At 34.2% G+C, this 26,241-nt stretch overlaps 1 protein-coding gene across 2 annotated transcripts in view; it reads left to right on the top strand.

Moving 5' to 3' along the window:
- The window catches only part of WDR92 (WD repeat domain 92), a 32,811-nt gene extending 11,977 nt beyond the window's left edge, over positions 1 to 20,834 (top strand). For both annotated transcript variants that reach the window (XM_003758218.4, XM_023494895.2), the window contains exons 3-8: positions 820 to 950; positions 3,077 to 3,178; positions 11,309 to 11,424; positions 11,877 to 12,011; positions 16,460 to 16,557; positions 19,984 to 20,834. In XM_003758218.4, coding sequence (XP_003758266.1) covers positions 820 to 950; positions 3,077 to 3,178; positions 11,309 to 11,424; positions 11,877 to 12,011; positions 16,460 to 16,557; positions 19,984 to 20,191 — 790 coding nt within the window. In that variant the 3' untranslated portion in view covers positions 20,192 to 20,834. The remainder of the gene's footprint in view (positions 1 to 819; positions 951 to 3,076; positions 3,179 to 11,308; positions 11,425 to 11,876; positions 12,012 to 16,459; positions 16,558 to 19,983) is intronic.
- The last annotated feature ends 5,407 nt before the right edge of the window (positions 20,835 to 26,241 follow it).

Below are 26,241 nucleotides of genomic sequence, written 5' to 3'. Positions count from 1 at the left end.
GTGTACAATGTATTTCTGGTTTTGCTTGTTTCACTCAGTATAAATCTTTCCAGGTCTTTCTATAATCAGCTTGTTCATCATTTTTTATAGAAAATAATATTCCATTACCTTCATATACTACAACTTGTTCAGCCATTCCCTTTTTTTCTCAAAAAAAAAAAAAAGTAATACTAAATATTAAAAGAAGGAAAAATTAGGAAAAACTCCAACAGGAAAAATATAAGGAATTGGAAAAGAGATTGAAAAAAGAGAGTTTATTAAAACTAACTCTGCCAAGACAACCTTATCTCTGAGTACATACTTACACCTACCAATCATTATTAAAGCAGTTTGGAATATTTGAGTCTATATAATGTATAACAACTAGTATTTAAAATGATGTACAGTATTTAAGTATAGTTTAAAAAAGAAACGTAATTATTTCAGTAGAGAAGACATTATCTGGAATTCACACTGAAAGCAAAAGTATACCTTCTATTAAGGGAAATTTCTCATTAGTATAAAATTTAAACTATCTTGTTTACATATCTGGATATTAATAAATAGTCTTAGCCAAAATACCAATGATGACTTTGGTGGTAATTTAAACTAATTTGAATTTGCTTTTTATTATGGGATGTTTTAGTTTAAATCTGAAGATTTTGTTAAGCAATAGAGTGTTAAATGAAAGATAAGAGGAGGGTGAAATGCAGTACATTTTAAAACTAATGTATTTCACAGAAAGTTTTTATAACAGAATTTAGCATTATTTTATTTTATTACCAAATTTTACTGTAAAACTTAAGTATGCTATATTTATTACTGTTTTCTGTTGTATAGGAATTTGGAAGCTCCACTCACTCCAGTGTACTCTGTAAAAGGACATAAGGAAATCATAAATGCTATAGATGGTGTAGGTGGCTTAGGAATTGGGGAAGGAGCACCAGAAATTGTAACTGGAAGCCGAGATGGTGAGTCAGCAAACTCTGTATCTTTTCCAGGGAGAAAAATCCATCCATCTTTGTGAACACTTAAGTAGGAAAAAAAAGTCTTTTTTAACACCTAATTTTAGCTATATTTATTTCCCTCATTTGAGTCTACTTGTCTGTAGAGTTTTATAATAGTAATTATTTCACATTCCTATAGCAGTTTGTCCTTTATAATTTTATTTGATACTTAAACAATCTTGTGAGGTAGGTAAGACATTTGATATTATCTACATTTACCAAGTGAGGAAGTGGAGAGAAGGGTGTTTTATTTGTGCTTCCACAGTTGGTCTGTGGTAGAACTGAAACTAGAACCTAGAGATTCTTAGACCTAGTCCAGTAGCTTCTTCATTATGCCATTGGTCAAGTTTGAATTTGAAACTGAGTCATCTTTTATTAATTTTCAGGTAAAACCAAATGACATTAGATAAAATTAATATCTTAGTGTAATGGAATGACATTTGCTATTAGCTTTGTACTGACCAAATCATCAAAATGTATTTTCCTGTGAACCTTGTAGATGTTTAAAATCTAGCAACTGTCAATTTAATATGAATGGCAACTTCTCTTTTTCTAGTTTAAAAAAAAAAGAAATTAATGCAAGTAAAAATTGCCAAATTGATAGCTGTTAAAAGGCAAAGGATTCTATTATATCCACCAACAAAAAAAGAGATTGTCTCCCAGGTTTCTTCAGTGCTGGTCCCCTATTCTTTCTTAGGCCAGATTTCTTTGTAATTTGATGGAGAGGGAGTAGGGAAATGCAAGCACCTAAGCATGCTGAATGAAGGAAGGAGAAAGAAATTCCTTGAGGGGAAACTTGTTTGGTGGCTGCAGGTGAATGTTTTTCAGTAAAGGCTTTGAAGCAGTTTTTATGGTTCTTATTTTATAATCACCAGATATATAAATTTTATACAGAAATTTTATATACATGTTTACATACTTTTTCAAAAATTTTATATTTTTTACATATTTCCATTCTTATTGTCTCCCCTGAAGGTAGTGACTATTTCATTTTTCTTTTTGTAAGCCCAGTGTCTAACATAATCCCTGAACCAAAATAGGCACTTAATGAATTTTTGTTAATTGATTGATTTTCTAAACTTCTCCCTCCCACTGATTGCCTTATAAGGCAAGGTGTATCAATATACACATTCCCATCTCTCCAGGTGTGATGTATGAATAGCTGATGAAGTCAGTTAATAATTTATTAATAATAATTTACATGTTCAAGTAAAAAGCAGAAATGGACATTGAAATTATTTAGCATTCACTTAATAAACATTTATTCTATTCTTATTGTACTACGTACTGTGTACTACATTAGATTCTGTGTAAGGATTTTATCATCCAGAAATTGGTTAGAGAAGAAAGATTACCTTTAATTTTATTCTGCTCTTTTTCCCCATTACTAAAAGAAAATGAAAGTTGATTTTGAAAGAAATGATATTTTTGAGTTCAAGATAAAGTACAACAGCTATAGAAGCTTATAGTAGGCCCTTATTAAATATTTATTGATTGACTGTATTGTTTCTTGTGTCTCTGTAAATCAGGTAACATTAGTGAAAAGAGGAAGAGAATAAAATGACAATAATAATGAAGCATTTTTGATGGGTTAGATCTTAGGTGATTAAAGATCTTAAGCAAGTAACAATACTGCTGTCTTTGTGAGTGAAACCTAGATTATGAATTATGTTAAAAATGGCTTTTAAAAATTCATTAATATGGAAAACCATTCAGGTGATGTTGATGTTATTTCTGTGATTGTACAGTGTTCCTTAGGATTTATACAGTGACAGACTTAAGGCTGGAAAAGACATTGGAAGTTATCTAGTCTAATCCCCTTATTTTTCATGTAAGAATAAACTGAAATATGCAGAGTCTGTGATTTTTCTCAAAGCCCCTCAAGTGACTTTCTAGGCCCTCTGACTTAATATTTAGTGCTTTTTCCCTAATATTCTTTCCTAATTACTATAGGTCAGAAAATATACATTTCCTCAGGTACCATAGTACTTAAAACACTATCAATAATTGATTTTAGAAGTGTGATGTAAGAAAACTAAAATGAAACTAATATCCATCTTGTTTTACTAATCCTTTTCTATTCCTGATAGGAACTGTGAAGGTATGGGACTCCAGGCAAAAAGATATCCCTGTGGCTAATATGGAACCTGTACAAGGAGAAAGCAAGAGAGATTGTTGGACGGTTGCATTTGGTAAATTATTAATCAACATTTGCATTTTTAGGTATCAGATTACAAAATACAAGAGAACCCTTGAAGAAATTTTAAGAATTATATACTTGAAGCCTCCTTTTAGGATTATCTGATTTATACAGAATTTTTTAAAAAGAGAATATTTACCTAGATTTAGGAAACCAGAAACTTTTTTTTTTTTTTTTTGCACTGAATGCAGGTTTAAGAAACACTCTTTAGTGACTCCTCACCCAAGCAAATACATTTATGAAAGAAAATAGAAACAGGTAGGAGATAGGAAGGGAAAGAAGGCAAAGAATAAGGATTAGCAAAGGGCTACCAATTTATTTCTTCAAGTAAGATTCCATATATGGAACAGTTTGCTCTCCTCATTTGATATATACTTAAATTACAAGTACTAATATTGTTTTCTGAGTTTTTTTTATGTTAGTACATTCAAATGTATTCTTACAATTATTTATATTATTAATAACTTAATATGTATCAAAACCAACAGTGTATTAATATCAATTCTAGCAATATTAATTACTTGATTAAGTGATATCAATTCTAGTAATATTAATTACTTGATTAAGTGATTAAGTAATCTTCTGAATGTTCTTTTCCATCTGTTAGCATAGATATCAGAATGGAGAACTATTGTTTATCCTATAGGCATATATATATACACATACATAGACATATACATATATGTACGTCAGTGAACTCCTGATAAGAAGACTCTCTCTACCAGATCATATCAGCATTTTCTCCCAATTCATTGTCATAGACAGTTTCATGGGTCATTGAGAAGTTAGATGACTTGCTCATGGTGATAGTCCCCATGTTTTAGAGGGAGTACTCAAACAAAAGTTTTGGGAACCCAAATCCAGATCTCCATTTCCTGAGCTGGACTGCTTTTCTACCTACAGCCACAGCAGTTAGAAAAAATACCATGTTATTACATAATATATTATTATTAATATTATTGATCATTAAAATGCTGGTATCCTTTGCAATGCATACCAACTGGTTTTTTTTTTTTTAATTTCTTTATTTTTTCTCAATTTGATTGAAAATATTTTTAACATTTGTTTTTTTTTAATTTTGAGTTTCAAATGCTGTCTTTTCCTCCTACATCTCCCTCCTTCTTAAGAACATAAGCAATTTGATATAAATTATACACATAAAATCTTGAAAAATATTTCCATATTAGCTGTGTTGCAAAAGAAAATGTGGACTCAAAAAAAAAAAAAAACCCAAGAAAAATGAAGAAAATAAAAAGTTTGCTTTGATCTGCATTCATACTCCATCACTTTTTTCTCTAAAGGTGGATAGCATTTTTTTATCATAACTCCTTTGAGAATTGCCTTAAAATCATATTGAGCAGACTAGCTAGTCCTTCACAATTGATCATCATACAGTATTACTGTTACTGTGCACATTGGTTCTGTTCACTTTGCTTTGCATAAGTTTATATAAATTTTACAGGTTTTTCTGAAACCATCCAGCTTGTCATTTTATATGATGCAATAATATCCCATCATATACTAGAACTTGTTTAGACATTTCCCCCAGTTTTCTGCTTTCCTTTCTATCTTGGCTGCATTGGTATTGTTTGTACAGCGCCTTTCTAATTTAATGTACTCAAAATTACCTATTTCACTTCCTGTAATATTCTTGTCTCTTGTTTGGTACTAAACTCTTTCCTTCTCCATAGATCTGACAAGTAAAATTGTTCATGTTCCTCTAGTTTCCTTATGGTAATACCTTTTATGTATAAATCATGCATCCATTTTCATCTTATCTTGGTAAGTTTTTTGTGTGTGTGACCTAGTTTTTGCCAAATTGCTTTAAAGTTTTCCCAGCAATTTTTGTCAAATAATGAATTCTTGTTCCAAAAGCTTGGATCATTGGGTGTATCAAACATGAAATTACTATGGTCGTGTACTGCTGTGTGTCTTGTACCTCATCTATTCATGATCCCATTTCTACTTTGTACTGCACCTTCTCCTGCTGTTAGGAGACACTGTACTAAGCTCCAGGTTTTTTGTGCTGTTGTTTTCAGAACCAGTTCTGGGGTTTTTGTTGCTTCCAAACTGTTGTGATGTAAGGAGAGGTGGGATCACTGTTCTCCTGGCTTGTGCTCAGAAGGGTCTTTGTTCCCCTGTAGACACAAGTTCCAGAGCTTCTCCTGGCACAGGACTATGACCAGACCCCCTGCCCCCAACATTGGTCCTTCTTTCTAAAATCTGAACCCTCCTTTTTTGTGAGCAACCTCCAGGCCTCTTCTCTACCCTTCTCTTCCTTTGTGGCTACAAGTACCATTGTCTTTTTTGACTTTGGAACTGTGACTCTGGCTCTTGCTTTCTGGTGATCTCACACACTTTTGTCTTTTCTGCCTGAGACCATGGCCTGGGCTCCTGCTCCTCTGGTCCCCTGCATTCAGTCCTCTTTGCCCTTGAACTGTGATCTAGAAATGCACCTGAGAGAAGTATAGCAGGGTCCCAACCTGTATACCCACAAAAGGTCCTTTATAATCTCAGGACAGTTGCTCACTGCCTGTCTGTGGGCTGAGAGCTTCTGGTGCTGGCACTGGTGCTGGCACTGGTACAGCTACTTCCCAGGTCTGCTACTGGCTTTGCCACAGCACGGACCGTTCTGCCCTCCAGGCTTTACCACCACCCGACCATTGCCTTCACTTGCGTGTGACAGGCCTTTCTGCCAGCTTTCTAAGTTGTCTTGGCCTGCAAACTTGTTTCAGTTCAACTTTGTGTTGGCTCTGCTGCTCCAGAATTAGAGCAGGGTTATTTTAAAGTTGTTTGGATTAGAATTTGGGAGAGTTCAGGGGAGTTCCTGCTTCTCTTCTGTCATTTTGGTTCTGCCTCCAGTTTGCTTTTCTATTTCTGTATTTCTCATCACCTAACATAGTGCTCTGTAGGAAGAAGGCATTCCCTTAGTGGGTGTTGAATAAAGAAATGAACTGTTTAGTTGCTGTTTTTTTTTCAAGTGAACATTGTTTAATAGGAGTAAAAAAAAAATTTAAGATATTTAAGAATATATCATTCAAATGTTACTAATGAATTCAACACCACTATTTTAGGAAAAAATATAACACTCAATTGTCCTGAGGCTCTGATCACCATGCTTGTGGCATCCCTCTCTAACTGCACCACTCCCTTATACGTGTTGTCTTCTTCTATTTAGATGTGAGCTCCTGGCAGAGCCCAAATGGCAAAGTAAAGGCAGGGACTCACCCAACCTCTTCCCAAAACACCTCAGGTTCTTTTAGATAATGACTCTAAACAAATATTAGAGCATCAGAACACCCAAAAAGATGGAGCAGGACATTTTCCAGTGGAGGACATGTTTACATCGTTTGAAATCTTTCAAGCTTTCTTCTACTTTATTCTCTTGTACTCACCATTCCAGGGACACTGGCCTCCTGACTATTTATTCCACAAACAAGACCCTTCAGGCCTTGGTTCCAGGCATGTTCTAGTGCTGTCCCCTCTGCTTGGTATGTTTTCTCTCCTCTCCAGCTACTGGTATTTTTAAATCCCAACTAAAATCCCATTTTCACAGGAAACCTTTCCCAGCAGTCTTAATTCTAGTACTTTTGCTCTATTAATTATTTCCTATTTGTCTTTTTATATAACTTGCTTGTACATATTCATTTGCTTTTCTCCCTCATTAAATTTTGAGCAGAGACTGTCTTATGCCACTTTTTTTTTTAATCCCTAGGACTTAGTAAATACTTAATAAATGCCTATTGATTGAAATAATTTATAAGGTATAGGGGAAGTATTTTCAGCTGGGTGCCAGGTCAGATAGTCTTTTTCCATTCTGGCATGCTGATTCTTATGGATATTAAATCATCTCAAAAATGAATTTTTTGGAGTAGAACCAAGAGAACTGAGTAGAAATAGCAAATAGCCAAACTCTCTCAACATTCTCCTCCAACCAATTTTAAAATAACATAAAATCAAATTCTGGAGCAGCATAGCCAACAAAGGTTGTGGTGAGACATTTTTCTAGCCCAAGGCAACTTAGGAGGATGGTAGGAAAGATCTTAGACTGGAAAGGAAGCTAACCTAGAGTAACAGGACTACCAGTGAGCTTTGGAGGCAGCTCTGACAGCAGCAGCAACAGCAGCTTTGGGAACTCTAACCTCAGAGATGATAAGGGGATTGGACAATGGGTCAGAAAGAGATTACAGGAGACTCTGAGCCAAAACTATGTGCTCTTTGGCAGTATAGTTGCTCATATGCAATTTGAAGTTAGAATTCTAGAACCAAAAGGATCATTTGCAAGTGTGGGAGGGAAGGCAAGGGAAGAGACAGAGCCTTTCCTAAATGAGGACCAGAGCATATACCAGTAGAGCAGTGACCACAATTCTCCCACTATAACTTTGGAGGCACTGAAAACTTACAGAATTCCATCCCCTATAACTATCTGAAAATAGCAGCAGAAAAAAACCTAAAATTTAGGGCATTAACCCTCCACTATACCTCAATCCTGTAAAAAAATTCCAACCTTAATGTAAAATTCAAAATCAAGAATAAGCTGGAAAAATAAGCAAACAATAACAACAATGACAAAAAAAATTGACCACAAAAGAGAAACTTATGGTGGTGACAGGGAAGATTAACACAAAAACTCAGAATAAGGCAATATGAAAATAGCTATAAGCAAAGCCTCAAATAAAAATTCACGTTGGACACTAGTCTAAACAAGAATTCCTGGAATAGTTAAAGAAAGAGCTAAGAGTGATTAGAGAAAAAGTTTGGAAAAGAAATGAGATCGATACAGGAAAATTATGAAAAGAAGATCAGTAGCTTGGTAAAAGGAGCACAAAAATACTGAAGAAAATAATACCTTAAAAAGACAGTTGGCCAAAAACAGGCACAAAAATTAAAAAACAATTGACCAAATAAAAAAAAAAAGTACAAAAGCTCACCGAAAAAAAAATTCTTTGAAATGATACCATAAGATATCAAGAAACAAAATAAAAGTCAAGAAAAAGAAAAAATAAAAGAAAATGTGAAATAATCTTGTTGGAAAAAACAACTGACCTGGAAAATAGATTCAGTAGAAATAATTTAAAAATTAATAAACTTCCTGAAAATAGTGGCCAAAAAAAAAAAAAAAAAAAGAGCCAAGACATCATATTTCAAGAAAGCAGTATCAAAAATGAAAAGGCCGAGTATACCACCAATGAAGAGAAAGTTTAAGCAATTATTAAGAGCTATTATGACCAATTATATGCCACAAAAATTGTCAGTCTTAAGTGAAATGGTCATGAAGAATCATATACACTTCTGAACAACAACAAAATGACAAAATCATCAAAACAATCTATTACTGGCTAAGAAAAAGTGGTGGATCAATGGAATAGACAACACATGGTAGTAACATTTTGGTCTTACATTTGATAAACCTGAAGGTCAGTACTGCTTTGTAGCGGGCCACAGACAGTAGGGGAACTCTGGGTGAGGTATAAGACCTGTCAGCCCAGAGGGAACCTGCTAACAATGTCTGGTTTGGCTCCCCATCTCCCCTAAGGGCTCTCAACCTTCCTGAGAATTCAGGGGGCAGTGACAACCTGTGTTGTGATTGAAGCAGAGTGATGCCAGGTGGCAAACTATGTACAATAGCATGTGGTTCCACATGCACAGTATAAACTTAGCACATGTGCACTGTTGTTTTGGTTATATAAGGATATTAGGGTATATAAGGGTGAAAGAACTGAGAATAAAAGGACTCCATTTTTATACTATCCTCGGGAGTCTAGTCTCATCACTCCCACTAACATGGTATATTTTAATCACCCCAGTTTGGGGGCTCTGGAAAGCCCGGTAAGTTTTATCACCCCCAACTTGGGGGCTTTAGAAAGCAGGACACACTATTTTAGTCACTCCAGGATAGGGGCTCTAGAAAGCAGGACACAAGTCTTTGAGAGTAAGAGATCATTATATTGACAAAAAACTGCTGGGAAAATTGGAAAACTGTTTGGCAGAAACTAGGCATAGATCAATATCTTACATTGTATACTAAGACAAAATTGAAGTATTTATATATAAAGTAATATAAGCAAATTAGGAGATCATGGAAAATTTTACCTATCAATTTTATGGATAAGATAAGAATCTCATCAAACAAGAGATAGAGATGGGCTCAAAAAGTAAAATGGATCATTTTGATTAAATGAAATGTTAATATTTTTACATAAATAAAACAATCAAAATTATAGGGAGAGGGGAATTTTTATTGCAAATTCTTCCACCAAATACCTCATTTCTCAAATATATTAAAAAAAATTGAACTAAATTTGTAAATGTTACATTCACCAATGGATCAGTTGTCACAGATTATAAATATCCAGTTTTCAAAAGAAGAAATGAAAACTATTAGTAGTCGTGAAAAAATATTCTAAATCACTACTACTAAATCACTCTACTTGGAAGTAACAACTTATATATAACATTAATTTATCATTATTCTTATTGTTGTTCTTATTATTCTCAAGGAGAAAATCATGGCAAAAGAACCAAAAAAATTACAAGTACTAGAAAAGATATGGAAAAATTGATAAGCTAATGCACTGTTGGTAGAGTTGTGAACTGATCCAACCATTCTGAAGAGCAATTTGGTACTGTACCCCAAGGGCTATTAAACTGTACATACCCTTTGACCCAGTTATACCTTAGAAATATGTTTTAAAGAGATCAAAGGAAAAGGAAAAAGAATTATATATACAAAAAAGACTTAAAGCACATCTTTTTGTGGTAGCAAGGAATTGGAAATTAAAGGGATATCAATCAATTGGAGAGTTAGCAAACAAGTAGTATATGATTTTGACTGAATATTGTATTCATGTACTATAATTTAAGAAATGATAGACAGCATAGTTTCAGAGAAACCTGGAAAGACCTATATGAATTGAAGCAGAGGGAAGTGAGTAGAACCAGGAGATCATTATGCATAGTAACAGTAATATTGTAAAGATGATCAACTGTGAAGGATTTAGCTATTCTGATCAGTACAGTAATCCAAGATAATTTAAGGGCTCACAATGAAAAATGCTATCTCCAGAGAGAGAACTGATTGATTAACCCTGATTAATTAAGTATAATATTTTTCACTTTATTTTTTTTCGCCTTTTTTTTTTTTTTTTTTTTTTTTTGGTAACATGGCTAATCTAGAAATACTTTGCATGGTTTCACATGTATAACTAATACATTGCTTGCCTTTTCATTGGGTGGGGTAGGTATTGAATGGAGGGAGAGAATTTAGAACTCAAAATTTTTTTTTAAAAAAGAATGTTAAAAATAAGTTCTTTAAACAAAAGAAAAACAAAAACATGAACTTTTTTGTTCTTCTACTTAATTCCTTTCATCATGTTGCTCACAAAATATAGGTTTAAGTTTAAATGTGTTAAGTTAAAGAACAAATAGTTTGTTAATGGGATGAAAGTAAATATAATATGGTAGCCTCTCAAGTCTTTTCAGCTTCAAATTTATGATCATATAGTCATTAAAAGTTCAGGCTTTTTTCCCCCTTTATTAAAAACATGTTCTTCCTTATAGCATTACATAGGACTTTTTCAACTTTAAGCAGAAGAAAGGGTTAATATAGTTACAGTATTGTGAATACAATATTTTTATGTCTCAGCCCACAATTCATACTAGCACTGATTTGAGGCTATGAATACAACAAATTTAACTGAAACAGATATACATTATAACACATATTCATAAGATCATCATTCAGTAGTTAGTTCTTTTTTAATGAAGATAGCTTTTTGGCACAATATTTATATGTAGTATCTGAAGCTATATGAATACCTGCCCACAGAAATGCAGCCAGAAAAATGTTTTTTGTTATATTTTGCCAAATGCCTGACATTTACTTTAGGTGACAAATAAAAATAAAAAATAATGCCATATATCCTAAAATTTTCTTTTAATATCATATACAGTTTATCAATTTTGATGATCTTTCAAACTCATTAAAATGAAGGATTCTATATATTTACATTTTTATATGTTTCTGTATAGGTCATTCATTAGGTTCCATATTAACAGGGGAATTTGCAGGAGCATTTTTTAGTAATGATTTTAAATTGGAATGTTGTATATCTATTTCCAGGCAATGCTTATAATCAAGAGGAACGTGTTGTATGTGCTGGCTATGACAACGGGGATGTCAAACTATTTGATCTAAAAAATATGTCATTAAGATGGGAAACAAATATTAAAAATGGGGTAATGTATATTCTGATTCTTGATCATTTCACTGAACTTTTTTTACAATCATTTTTGTACTATTGGATTGGAAAAGAGCACACATAAATCTCCTTTGCATGAAAAGGGCCTTTTTCCCTAAGGCTTAAATATGAATAACCCAAACTCAGCCTTGAAGTCCCAGAATTTTATATCTTCAGAGGAGAATGTTCTATTTACAGTTTTCTGATGTTCATTTACTATTCAAATAAGGATGTTGCTTTTCACCTTTGTCCATAGAGCATCAAAAATGTTGTAGTTCATCTAATAAAGAAATTTATTATAAGGAAAAGAACCTCATGTACTAGTTCAAAAAATTAAATGGCACTGCATTATTCTTGTTTGCTCCTAACTTTGAGGGAGCTTTGTTCAGTTCAAGAAAACTGATTAATAATGATGATACCCTCATGAATGTTTGTATTCTTGATTTTTAGGTTTGTAGTGTGGAGTTTGACAGGAAAGACATCAGTATGAATAAACTAGTAGCTACATCACTAGAAGGAAAATTTCATGTTTTTGATATGAGAACTCAGCATCCAACCAAAGGATTTGCCTCTGTTTCAGAAAAGGTAGAATTTGAAGTAAATTTCTTTGTTAAAAATGTTTTTTTTGTTTTGCCTAAAGAAAGTAATTTTTCATTTGGATTCTCAAATTTCTTCCAGGACCTTATATAAAAATTATTGTTTTAAAACTTTATAGCATATGGGCAAGGTAGATTTCTCACATTCAGCTATAAATTTTAAATATCTGGTAGGAAAAAGCATGGAGGAGGTAAGAGAAAATCAAGAGTCAAAGACAACACCTAGGTTTATAACTAGTAGGATGGTGGTGCTCTCAACAGCATTAGGAAAGTTAAGATTGATTTACAGGTTATTTGCAAAGGTATTAAAAATTGCTGGTGTTCTCTCAATTGACCAGTTTTTCTGCCTTTTTAAAATTGTACTTAAAGTTTATTAATCTTTAATACTATCCTGTAAATCATCGTATTTTCACTTTAGAGTTTGGACAAGTCATCTGGTACCAAAATGGTAACAAAGCAAGCATTTTTTTTTTGTATTAATAGCTTTCTATTTTCAAAATATATGCAGAGATGGTTTTCAACATTCACCCTTACAAACTTTGTGTTCCAAATTTTTTCTTCCTCCCTTCCCTCTACCTCCTCTCCTAGACAGCAAGTAATCTGATATAGGTTAAACATGAACTATTCTTCATTTCATATTTCTACAGTTATCAGAAAGGAGAAAAAAATTAGAAAAAATAAGAAACAAGTAAACAACAAAAAAGATAAAAATACTATGCTGTGATCCACATTCAGTCCCCCCAATCCTTTCCCTGGGTGCAGATGGCTCTCTCCATCACAAGTCTGTTAGAATTGGCCTGAATCACCTCATTGTCCATGAAAATTGATCATCATATAATCTTGTTGCTGTGTATAATGTTCTCTTGATATTAATCACTTTATTTAGCATCAGTTCATGTAAGTCTCTCCAGATCTTTCTGAAATCATCGTGTTGATCGTTTCTTATAGAACAATAATATTCCATAACATTCATATACCATAACTTATTCAGCCATTCTCCGGGTGATGGGCATCCACTGTTTCCTTTTATTGCCACTACAAAAGGGCTGCCACAAATATTTTGCACATGTGGGGCCATTTTCCGTTTTTTTTTTTTTTATTATTGATACAGGCCCAGTAGAGACACTGTTGGATCAAAGGGTATGCACAGTTTGATAGCCCTTTGGGTATAGTTCCAGATTGCTCTCCAGAATGATTAGAGCAGTTCACAACTCCACTAACAATGTATTAGTGTGCCAGTTTTCCTACCACTCCTCCAACATTTATTATTATCTTTTCCTGTCATCTTAACCAATTTGAGAGGCATATACTGTTATCTCAAAATTGTCTTAATTTTCATTTCTTTGATCAATAGTGATTTAGAGCATTTTTTCATATGACTACAAATGATTTCTTCATCTGAAAATTGTCTTTTATCCTTTGACCATTTATCAATTGGAGAATGGCAGCAAGCGAATTTAAGACTAAAATCTTCTGTATCTACTTTTTCGCCAAAAAGAGATTGTTCTTTTTTGGAGTATTTATTATATCATAAAGGTAAAAAAATTTAACATAGTAATGATAATATAGCTCAGATTCTATATTGTTTACAATTTCCCCAAACTTTTCTTGCCTCATAGCAACCCTATTAGAGATCTACTAAAAATGTTATCCTTGTTTTATAGATGAAGAATGTGAGAGTGAGAAAATGGCTTTATAGATAAGGTCAAATCCATATCTTTTCAGATTCAAGGGGCCTGGTTTTAAATACTGGCTTTGCTATTTTACAACCTCTATGATTCTATGCAAATCATTCTCTCTGGGCCTCAGTTTCTCTAGAAATGAGGGGCGACTAGATGACCATGTTGACCTTTCCCATCTTAGTCTGTCACCCTTTAAAAGGGCTCTTTCATTCTTTGGTCTCCAGATCTTGCAGTTTTTTCTGGTCAACACATCGTCCATCTAAAACATGTGAATGTGTGAATTCGTTATGCCAAACATCCTTTTAAAAATATTCATTTTGATATGTCATCTCTTATCATTCTGCTTGTCCTCTTAGCTTCCAAGGCCTGAGGCACAGTTGCGGTCCTGGGTAAGAGGCTACTTTCCTTCCAAGGGCTGAGTTGAGTCCAGGGAAAGGCTGAGGGAACTATCCCAACATTCCTCTACCCCCTCCCCCCCAATTCCTTCAAGATGACTGAGCTTGGAACACAAAGAAAAGCTCCCCCACCCCCGCCCCATAGTTCACATTCTCTATTGTAATTAGAAATAGCAGTAAGAAATTATTTGCAGATCTTTTGAGAAGAAAACATTTCCCAGGAAAATCTGGAAAACTAGAAATGGAAACTGATTTGAGCTGAGCTTATGACTTTGATAAAGAAGACAATAAAAATATGAGTGGTTCTTCTGCTAGGGAAGGAAAGACTACAGTAATTGAAACATATGAGGAAAAAAAAACTATAGTTATTACTCGTGGAACAGTTGAAGATGGGGGTGGAGGGGCAGAGAACAAAGTATACTGGAAAGATTTGGATTAGCAAGGCTTTTCTTGCAATGAAGAAAAGATTGGAGATATATATCAAGGCTTCTCAAAACTGGTAATTAGAAAATGGAATATATTTGGAAAACAAAACATGAATAGAGTTCCTAATATTATTTTAGCAGTGGGATATAGATGTTAAGAAAACTGAGAAACAGAGAAAAAAATTAGCTAATACGTTTTGAAAACAACAAAAGTCTTTTTTTTTTTTTTTTTTTTTGTTAACAAGCCAGAATACTTAAGAGCCAGAGAGAAAGACAATTAAACAACTATGTGAACAATTCTTAAAGAATATAGAAGACTTGGAGAAGAAACCCAAAAGCCTTTTTTATAGGTATATAAAATGAACTTCAAGAAATGACCACATTACAAAAGAAATCATAATGAACACTTAGTAGTAAGAAATAGTAGGGTGTTGAAAACCTCTTCAATCCATGTTATTCTGATGATTTTTGAAAGAAAGGACTTAGATCTAAGTCATATGATACAATTACAACCATTAGCTAAAGGAAATGCAGACATATGCTATAGCTTAAGAAAACTAAAAGTGATTTGTTGTTACTTCGCTTGTTTATCAGTACAAGATCCTCTTTGACTGAAAATGCCTATGTGAATAGTAAATATTCCCTCAGTAGCAATGAAAAACTCATGGCTTCTAACAATAAAGTTTTAATTGAATTTTTAAAAATATATTCACTGTGCTAGAAATAGTTAATTTTTAAAATTCATATAAAGAGAAGTGAATTACATTGGACTGTGGGAAATGGAAAAGCATCTTTAGTGTCACAACATCTTTCTCTTTAAAATTTCCTTGAAATTGCACATATTTAACATATACTGGATTACTTGGCATCTGGGAGGAAGGAGATTTGGAACACAAGGTTTTCAAGGGTCAGTATTGAAAAATTATCCATGCAAATGTTTAGAAAATAAAAAGTTTTAATGAAAAAAAAAATTTCCTTGAACTTTCCTCCTAAAAATAATAGAATCCTATTATAATGCAATTCATTATTACATGGATTAAGAAATTGAGTAATTGAAATCATATCTCCTGAAATGTAACTATACGATTATAATTTGTGTTAGTCCTATATCCTGATATCATTGTCATATAAGGGTTTCCATGTTGTTTCTAGTTATCAATCATAGATTTAGAGGTAAAAGGTCTTCAGAGATGGTCTAAACCTTCATTTTACACACTGGAAAATTGGAGGTGAGGGGCAGCTTGGTGGTACAGCAGAGAGAGCACTACCTCAGGAGTCAAGAGAACCCAAGTTCAAATTTGACCTCAGACATGTACTTGCTTCTATGTCCCTGGGCAAGTTCCTGAACTCCAATTGCAGAGAGAAGAAGAAAGGAAAGGAAGGAGCGAAGAGGGGAAGGAGAGAGAGAGAGAGGGAGAGGGAGACGGGAGGAGAGGGGAGAATGAGAGAGATTCTTCAACCTAGTAAGCAGACTAATCAACTTTTAAATTCAGTGACTTTTGAATGAAGTTTTAAGAGAATAAAAAGTTAAAAACTTCTTCCCTTGCCCTTTGCTAAGCAGAATAAACTTAGTAGAAGAAAAATCTTAGCTTTTAGACAGAGAGGAAAAAAAAATATTGGGAACCAGAAAGATTAAATGACTTGCCCAGAGTCACACAGTTCTTCCAGTTCAAAACTGGATTCTCTTTTAACTGTATCCTGTGATTGCTATTTCATTTTCCTATTTTCTTGGTGGCTTCTTTAAGGAAAAAAAAATACAATTAAAAAGTTTTACCAAACCTATGATAACTATTTTAAAGAGTAAAGCTTCATTAGATTCCTAAAAACTGACCAGATTCAATTTGTGAAAATTTATATTTGTTGAATTTCTTTTCTTAAGTGGATTTTTATTCATCAGTTTATTTGTAACTAGTAGAATGATTCTGATCCTTTTAGGCCCATAAATCTACTGTGTGGCAAGTCCGACATCTGCCACAGAACAGAGAGATCTTTATGACTGCTGGAGGTGCAGGGGCCCTTCATCTGTGGAAGTAGTAAGTCTTCTCTTAATGCATGTAATTTCTTCTGATTTTTTTTTTGTTTGTTTTAAGTTGTTTTATAAAAAAACAGATTGAATTTTTTGTATTTATTCACTCAATTTAATCCCTTTTGACATAATTTGAAATTTCCTTTTCCTGAATAAGTGCTACTGTCTTTACATTTCATTACATGTTTTCATTCATTTAAATTTAAAAAGATTATTTTCTTTTGAAGATCTGAAAGAATGTCGCAAATTACAGCATTATACTTGATCAGATTTATATACAGATTCAGATGGTACAGTAACAATTCCTCCCCCTCCCCAATCTATTAATCATCATTATAGCTGTTTTTATTTTACAACAAGAAAGATAAACATCCCAAATGGGGAGACTTTAAGGATATCTAATCATAGAAAATGGCATTATTATTCTCTTGTATTTAATTCTTCAACCTAGGAAGCAAATTAATAAACTCTTAATGTCAGTGTCCTTTGAATGAAGCCTTTTAAGAATGAAAAGTTTGAACTGCTTCTGATGCCCTTTGCTAAGCAGAATAAACTTGAAAGAAGAAAATCTTTTTTTCCAAAATTTGACATTAAAAAAAAGAGAAGAAAACTTGACAGTTTAATGAGAAATGACAGATATTTCAAAAATAAAATTTGATTAGGAGTATGTATAAGAAGCTAAAATAATTGTGAAATACAATGTGGCAGTTGGAAAGTACCTGTCAGAGTAATCAAGGTTAAACAGGGATAGGAATCAAACTAACATTGCCTCTGAATCACTTAGCCAGAAGAACAGATTTAGAAGCAAATTCATTTTTTCCCATAGTGAGAATTGTAGTTGCATTCGATCGAAAGCTCAAACAGAAAGCTTTCTTTCTATGTGTTGCTAAATGAGAGGCAGATTTATTACAAAAAAGTACTATTAATATTTGCTAAATTGTCCTTCCTCTTGGTCCTTCATCTCATGTTTTCTTTCATTGATTGGGATCAATTCTGTCTTTTTGTTGCTAAGTATATGAACCAGACTAGATGACTCATAAAAAAAAAGGGAGAGAGGGAAGAATAAAGGTGAAATGGAGGGATAACAAAGACAGGAATTCATTCTGGAAGAGAGGCAAAGCCTCTGAATTAGTGTTCTTTACGCAGCCTGAATTATTTACAGAAAATAATAAATCTAATAGCCAAATAATTTTTTTTCTCAAATTGAAATAATAGTTTCTAAAGGTTGTAAGCATAGAGATAGCCTCAGAAATTCTTGGGAAATGAAAATTGAATTTAAAGTTTAAATTACACTTGATTTGAAGTAGAAGAAGTTGTGCTAATCATATCCTTTGTAAAATATACTAGAACTGTACATCAGACTGTTAGAAAGAGGTTCAACAGGACTATCGGGAAGACTTCATAATAGCAAAGCAATGCATCTCTGGAGAGTCTGGTTACCCGGGTGGCTTTCATTGTATGTCTGTGTTTATGTTCCCATGGGCCCTGTGTGTCCCTGGGCAAATCCTGTGTATTGGGCTGTGCTGTAACCTCAGGTCTTAAGTGCAGACTTAAGCAATTTCTGGATAGTAATGGTGTTGTGTTATAAGATCAGCCATTTGTGGCATCCTTGGCAAATTTTTTCAAGCCCTTACCTGTTCCCTGTTCTTATACCTGGATCAGAAGTTACAGGCCTTTTGTAGTCAGTGGTAGATATTTTCTACCACTAAATATATCACATGTTAGATAATGTGTATTAATATATTGGTCCAGACTGATTTTCTTATTATTAGGCATTCTGTATGTAGAAAACCTCTCTATTGATTTAGGTCATGGAATCCTAGATTTAGAACTAGAAGGAATTTTAAAAGTCCGTCTAATTTAACTCCCTCATTTTACAGATGAAGAAACTGTTTCTCGGAGATCTGCAACTTCTTTGTAACTCATTGTCATAGTTGCTTGGGCCATTTACAAGTTAGGTGTCCTGCCTATGACCACAGCTAGTATGTGGCACAGGCATGATTTTAATTCATGTCTTGCTACCACCAAGGCTTGCCTGTTCTCTATCCACTTATGTCATGTTGCCTTTTATACTGTGTTTATATGTGTACATATACACAACTATGTACATATATATTGTCTTCACACATTATATGTATTATATATAGTTATGTAAAATGTGTTTTTAAACATATATTTGTGCATACATTCAAAAATGATTCCCTGAATTGTGAAAATCTTTGATACCTGAATGTTTGATCTCATTTAAAAGATATTTCCCATATAGATCTCTTTTCTCTATTTAATGATTTCATATTTGAATACATTACCATTTATTCAGCTCTATGTAGAGAACAGAACTGTGGGGCCTTGGGCCCCAAATTATGTTTCCCAACACACAGAGCTCATTTGCCCTTGACCATTGATGTCTTACTGATGAGAATGGATTAAAATTAATGAGGCACATAAAAACTTTAATGGATAATGGAAAGGGTTTTTTTTTTTTTCTTTATGTGATCTTTTAAATACTTAACAGCTTCAGCTCTTGCCAACAGACATATAAGCAAAGGGCTTTCCACTTAAATGATTTGTTCATCTGAATGTTTTATTCTTTTTAATTAAAATGAGAAGCAGTTGGGTCTAACAGACACAGCATTGAAATTATATCCCTACCTCTTCCTGCTCCATTTCTGATTTGCTGTGCTTCCCCTTTATCACTGTGCTTCTACTAACCTCTATGAAACGAAATAATAGTTGATACTTACACAGCTTAAAGAGATCCAAAGATTAATAAGTTGGTATTGACTAATAATTTTGAACACCCTAAATTATTTTTTCTCAATATTGGGTATTATTTACAAGTTATTAAGACTCCCATTCCTACTTTGTTAATTTATGTTTTCATCTATAAAAACCAAAAAAAACTCTTTTATAATCTTTTCACATAATTTAATCTAGGAATATTCTAAGTTCTCACCCCTAGAAGTTGTCAAAGTTACACAAAGAAATTTAAATTGGGTCTTGAGAGCCATAGCAAACTAAAGGAGTAGTGGAAAGTAGTCCAGGAGTGACCACATCAGGCTTGTGTAGTTGAAACCTAGTGAAATCATTTCTCAGTATGCAGAGTGTTAAGACAGCCTCAATGACTGTGTTAATTCTATATTTCAGAATCACATCCTTGTATATAGCTTACAGAAAGAGCCTCTAGCTAACAGTAAGACATGCATTTGAAGGATCAGCATGTTCATTAACATGTTTTATTAAAATCTCTTTTAGCAGAAGTAGAGGTTAGGGACTGAATCTTTCTTTACATACATCCAGACACCAAAGTTTCTTGAACTGAATATGTCAAAGGATTATATTAGTGCTCTGCTTTTTCAATATGTATAGATACAGGCACTGAATTGAAATGTTTTTAGGTTCTTATTCTTTATTTCTTTGGTTTTCTTTTCAGTGAATACCCTGTTCAACGTTCAAAGAAAGATTCTGAGGGCGTGGAGATGGGAGTAGCAGGTTCAGTAAGTCTGCTACAGAATGTAACCCTGTCAACTCAGCCCATTTCGAGCCTGGATTGGAGTCCAGACAAGAGGGGTCTCTGTGTCTGCAGTGCATTTGATCAGACAGTGAGAGTGCTAATTGTTACAAAACTCAATAAAGTTTGATCTAAGAATTTTGGACCTAGGAACTTCCCATGGAAACATCTTAAATTTTAAGATGTCTATGTAAATGGATGATGGTTTTGTTGTCATATACTGACATTCACTGAACAGAGCTGAATTTGGCTGGGACAGAAAATATAAATGAACGTCAAATATAGCCTCAGAATTGGGCATATGGAATGGAAAGGGCTATGATTCTCTTCACCTGACTGAGTGTTGACTTCTCAGTTGCAGAGTATGGGAGTGATGGGTTCTACAGATGAGTTGGTCCTAGAGCAAAGCAATGTATTTTTAAAGTTTCCAACAAATCAGCTCTATTTTTTATAATTTTGCCTCCATTTAATGTATTCTACATTTCCAAAGTTCAAAGTTTTTCTTATACAACTATATTTCATTGTGATGTGAAAAAGAAATCATTTATTCCATTCAAAGAAGTTTGTTTTGAAAATTACCATGAATTAACCTTAGTAAACATATTCACTCTATGACATTTCAGTATCAGTTTCTTTGAAGGATATTATTTGGTACTTATTTTATTTATAAAAACCCAGAATAGGTCAATAATTTTTTATTCACCAATACTGTTCATAAAATTATTAGAATTTGCCAAAATTGCTTCAAACTTAATAAAATTACTCTTACTCTTGAAAGAAAAGACTTTTTCATTGTTTATTAAGATCATTTTTTAGTTATTAGAGGTGTACAGGTTTGTGGGACTTGGGCAGCTGCTTGTTTTTTTTGACAAAAGCTTTTTTTTTTTTTTTTACATATTTTATATATAAAGTTCCAGTATCTAAAATATAAAGAGATTGTATGATCCTGAGTGTCAGCCTAATAATTATAAGATACAAAGGGTAGCTACCAACTGGCAGGAACAAGCAGTGAAAACTGATACTCAGAGACAGAAAAAGATTAAAAAATAATAATACAAAGACTCAAAAAATCATGGTATCCTGAGCTACTTAATGTCAGTAGAAACTATTCTTTTCAGCACCTTCAGAGCAACTTATGAACCTTAACAGGTGTACCCGGAACCTTAAGGTATTCAGTGACTTTACCAAGCTTATAACCAACCAATGTGTGTCAGGGACAGGACACAATACAGGTCTTTCTGACTCCTGGACCAGGTCTTATGTACCACAATTCCTCCCATCATTTTATTTCAGAACAATAATTAGCAACATTCATAACAATGATTCCAGGAAATTCAGAAAAGTTTTGGTATGGTCTGCATGTAACTTATGCCAGCAATAAATTGTGTAACATTAGGAGAAAACACCATCAAAAATAATTAATTTTTTTCCCATAGATGTTTCAGTTATCCAGAGAATCAGCTTTATTTAAAAGAGTTTATTAGTGTTGAGGTAGAATGAAGGCAGCCAAAGTTTTTGAGTAAATAGACTTGTTTTCAACTACTATTAAGCAATATTGCCTTTGCTTTTAATGCTTAAATAACAACAACCACAGCTTCAGTTTTCCCATGTGTAAGAGCTCCTTAAGGCTTTCTCCCACTGGCCTTGAAGCTTGGCTTTCCAGGGAACAATGATTGCTTCTTCACAAGCTGTCCCAACTGATGGGCTCCCCAATGATTATCAATTATTGATCCAGACTTAATTAGTTTTTAGAAAGAAGTATTTACTGAATATGTAGAGCAACAAGAGCTGTTACAGAAATATTCCTCCCAAACTGGAGCACATTCTCTCCTTGTACATTCAAGATCTGTCCCTGGGAAAAGTGGGCCAAGATACAACTCACATGACTAAAGGCTAGAATCACAGAGCCTGATCCCTGGAAGGCTTTTTCCCCTTTGTGGAATATTCATAAAGTTCCTCCTAGGTGAAGCTCTTTCTGGAACTCTGAAAGCTGATGCCCTGTAGGATCCTGAATCTGCCTTTCCTTAGTGTCCAATTGGTTCTCTGTCTCTCAGCTCTTGACCCAGATCATGCCATAGACAGTGTTGCTGGAGGACACTACAATGGAAGCTCTTCTTCCTTTTCTAAGCTCACAATTTCAATCACCTGATCAGCCAGAAGGAGGAAGTGTAATACTCTGTCAGGCTCACTTCCATGTTGTCCTATGCTTTCCTTGCTGTATCCTTCAAATGACAGTTCTGCCTCTTCAAGATGTTTTTAAGCCTGAAAGCTCTCGAATTACCAGAATCCAAGTTCCCAATCTCTGTCTGTCTGTCTGTCTCTCTCTCTCTCTCTCTCTCTCTCTGTTTTAAACCAAATTCTCAAATGATTCCAATGTCATTACCGTTCACCTTTCCTAAAACCGATTAAGGATTTATTTAGACCTAGTTTATTCTTTTCATTGATTCAATAGCCAGGTATTTATTAAACAACTGCCCTCTTCCAATCACTTTGATGAGGATATAATTGTGAGGTATTTGTGTCCATCTAATATGTCCCCACTGATTGCCCAACTATGGTTTGCAAGCAAATCAAGAGAAATATGGAATCCAGCATACCCCACTAAAAGAAAACTGATTTCCACTTTGAGGGAAACAAGGGAAAGACCATTGCTGGGTGCTTCCTATTTCCCTCATCTATTTCCAAGAGGAAGATCATACGAAAATTATACCTTTCTGACCCCCTAAATGTTTCTAGTTTAGGGTATGAATGTATTTAAGAACAAAAGTTGTTTCTTTAGCTTACAATTTTTACTGGTTTGATTTCTTCCTATCAAGTGCTGGTACATCCCACACCATCTCCACACCCCCGCCCCCGCCACACACACACACTTACTGCTTACAAATAGAAAACCCATTTACCCAAGCAAACAACAAAAAGAAACCAAAGACATTACATAGATTAGACTATAACAAAAATATATAAAAATAAAGGAGCCCTTGCCTGGAAATGAGATGAGATCTCAGCTCAAACCAAGAGAGAATCACGATTCATACAAGGGAAAATATTCGAGAGTCTCTAAGAAGCTAGAAATTAGGGCCATGTTGGGAAGCTGGCTCCCCTTACAAGCCTGTGACTTCCAAAGTCTTTCCACATCTTACTGGAAAAATAATTGGAACTACACGTATTTCCCCAAAGAGATTCTTTTACCACCTCCCTCGTCACCAATTATCAGAATCCTATCACATTCAGGATTCCAACAATCCAGAATCTTTTTTTTTTTTTTTAATAAGAAGCAGCAAACCAAAAAGCCTATACTCGAGTGAAAGCCCAAATATATAAGCATAATTTAAACAGGTTGTCTAAAGATCTTATTCTTATGCAGAACATAAGTATAGATAAATATATGTAGCAACAAAGTAAACAAACATTTATAAAGTAGTTAAATTCAAGATGGTTTGGGAAGAAAGATACTAGCAGTTGTAGACACCATACATAAAATAGTGCTTGAATTACATCCTAAAGGAAGAGAGGGCCTCCAAGCCAAAAGCAAAAAGGAAGTGCATTCCAGGTATGGAAGACACAGGTACAGTCAGGAGATGGAATTCTGTGTGTGAGAAATAGAGGGACAGCCAGTGTGTCTGGATCTGAGTGCTGAAGGGAAAGTCAAGTTCACTGAGCCTAGAAAAATATGTTAAGATCAAGGTGTATAAAGCTTTGAAAGCAAAATAAAGGAGTTTTTATACTTTGTTCTATAATTAGTTGAAAAGAGGAATCATGTACTTAAGGAAAGGAAGCATTGAATAGGATGGATTGGAATGGAAGGAGAGGAGGAAGAACAATCAAGAGTCTGATAAGCTCATGATCCAAGATGGCAATTGTGTGAATGGAGAGGAGTTAGGGTGAGACATGCTGTGAAGGTAGAAACAAGACGACACCTGACTGAGGGAAAGAGGTGCCTAGGAGGATGCCGAGAATATAAACCAAGGAGACCAGAAACCAGACAAGCTTTTGACAAAAATAGTGAAATTCGGAAGAGGAGAGAACTTAGGGGGAAAGATAATTAGCTCAGTTTTAGACATGTTGATTTTATGTCTCTAGGATGTCCAATTTGTTAATCTTCAATAGACAATTTGTTCTATGGAACTGAAGCTCACAGGAGAGACTGGGGCAATTGATGTGCTGGGGAAGAAGACCAATGACATCATAGGTGATACCTTGACTTTTTCATGACTTGAGAGGCAAAGTTGCACAAAGAGCTTACATTACTTTCTCTTCCAGAGGCATTGAATTCCAGTGGCAAGGCAAAATTCAAGCCTCCTGGCAATGGCTTGGGATGAAGAGAATGACTTTGAGGTTTTCAATATCTGACCAAGTGTTCCATAGTCACCTTCATGACCGTTGGGACAAATTGTTCTCCTACAGAAGAGAGAAGTCTTCACATACATAGGGTAGACGCTCCCTTAACTCACTGGTGAGTGGGAGACCTGCAACCTGGTTTAGCCCATTTGTCAAGATGGTTTTACTTAGATGTGGTCGCTGCAGAGGCTACAGCTTCTTGGAGCTACTGGAAGCTTGAATACCAGGTGGATAACTAAAGGTGGATGAACAGCCCTGAGAGAGTTTGACAAATCCTTATACTAAAGGCCCTAGTTCTTCTTGAATACCCCTTATATCTAGGGATGACAAATAGATACGTCATTTATAGCTAGATCTAGATTTAAGTCTATTTAAGCCATCACTTTATTTCCCACTAAGCTCTTCTCTTTTTTGGACTTCTTTGGACTTCTCATCATTGAGATCCAATCAGCTTGGGATTCACACCCCATCACTACTATCTGCCCCTCTGATTAAAGTTATGAACACCAAAATTTCCATTTCAGGAAGGGACTGAGACCCACTCTTTATTTCTCATCTGGCTTTACACTATTTTGGGCTTCTTTGGATTTCTCCACTTCATTATGCTCCACTCTGGGTACTTTCTCTCCCCTCCCTCTTTCTGGCTTCTTTTTGTGTCTTCTTGAATTAGATTGCAAGCTCCTCAAGGAAAGGGACTAAAAGAGTTTAAACTTAAAAGAAGATCTAGAAATAACCTTGAGAAACACTAATAGTTAGGTTATGGGTTGTGAATGATGAGAACAGAAAGGAGACTGAGAATGATTAATCAGACAAGGTAGAAAGCAAACCAGGAGAAGACAGTGTCAGGAAATCCTAGAGAAGAGATAGTAGCTAGCAGAAGATTGTCATCAGTTTCAAATGCAGCAGATATTTGAAGAAGGATTAGGTCTGAGAAAAGACTAATACATTAGAAAAGTAAAAGATTATTGGGATCCTTGGAGCTTAATTTCATTTGAGTGATGATTAGAACCTAGATTCTTTATTTTTGAAGTTATAAAGGTATGCTTCAATATGCATTCAAAGTCCATTAGTTGTCTCTCTGGAAGTGGATAGCATTTTTCATCATGATTTGGAATTGTCTTGGATCATTATCTTGATCCTATCAGTTCCTTATATATTTGAGAAATGGGGTTTTTAATTTCAGTTTTCAACATTCATTTAAGATTTTGAATTCCAATTTTTTTCTCCCTCCCCCTCTGAAAGACAGGAAGAAATCTGATATAGGTTATACATGTACAATCGTATTAAACATACTTACACATCAGTCATGTGAAAGAATTGGAAGAAAAGGGAAAAACCACAAGAAAGAAAAAAATAAACAAAAAAGTGAAAATAGTATGGTTTGATTTGTGTTCAGACTCCATAGTTCTTTCTTTGGAAGTAGGTAGTATTTTATATCATTGGCCTTTTGGAATCATCTTAAATTATTTGCTAAGAAGAGCAAAGTCTGTCAAAGTTGATCATTGCACATTGTTTTTGTTACTGTGTTCAGTGTTCTACTTGCTCTGCTCACTTTACTCAGTATCAGCTCATGTAAGTCTTTTCAGGTTTTTCTGAAATATACCTGCTCATCATTTCTTATAGCATAAAAGTATTCCATTATATTATATGCTACAACTTGTTAATCCTTTCTCCAATTGGTGATTATTCCCTCAATTTCCAGTTCTTTGCCCCCACAAAAAGAACTGCTACAAACCTTTTTGTACATGTGGGAAACTAGATTCTAAAGGACTGGGGAATAAAGGAAGAAGTAGTAGAAGCAGCAAATATAGACAACATTAACTGAAGTTTACCTGAGAAAGT

Source organism: Sarcophilus harrisii, chromosome 2, assembly GCF_902635505.1.
Source record: "Sarcophilus harrisii chromosome 2, mSarHar1.11, whole genome shotgun sequence".
NCBI lineage: Eukaryota > Metazoa > Chordata > Mammalia > Dasyuromorphia > Dasyuridae > Sarcophilus > Sarcophilus harrisii.
The sequence above is the reverse complement of the archived record's forward strand: the minus strand, read 5'-3'. Positions and strand labels throughout refer to the sequence as shown.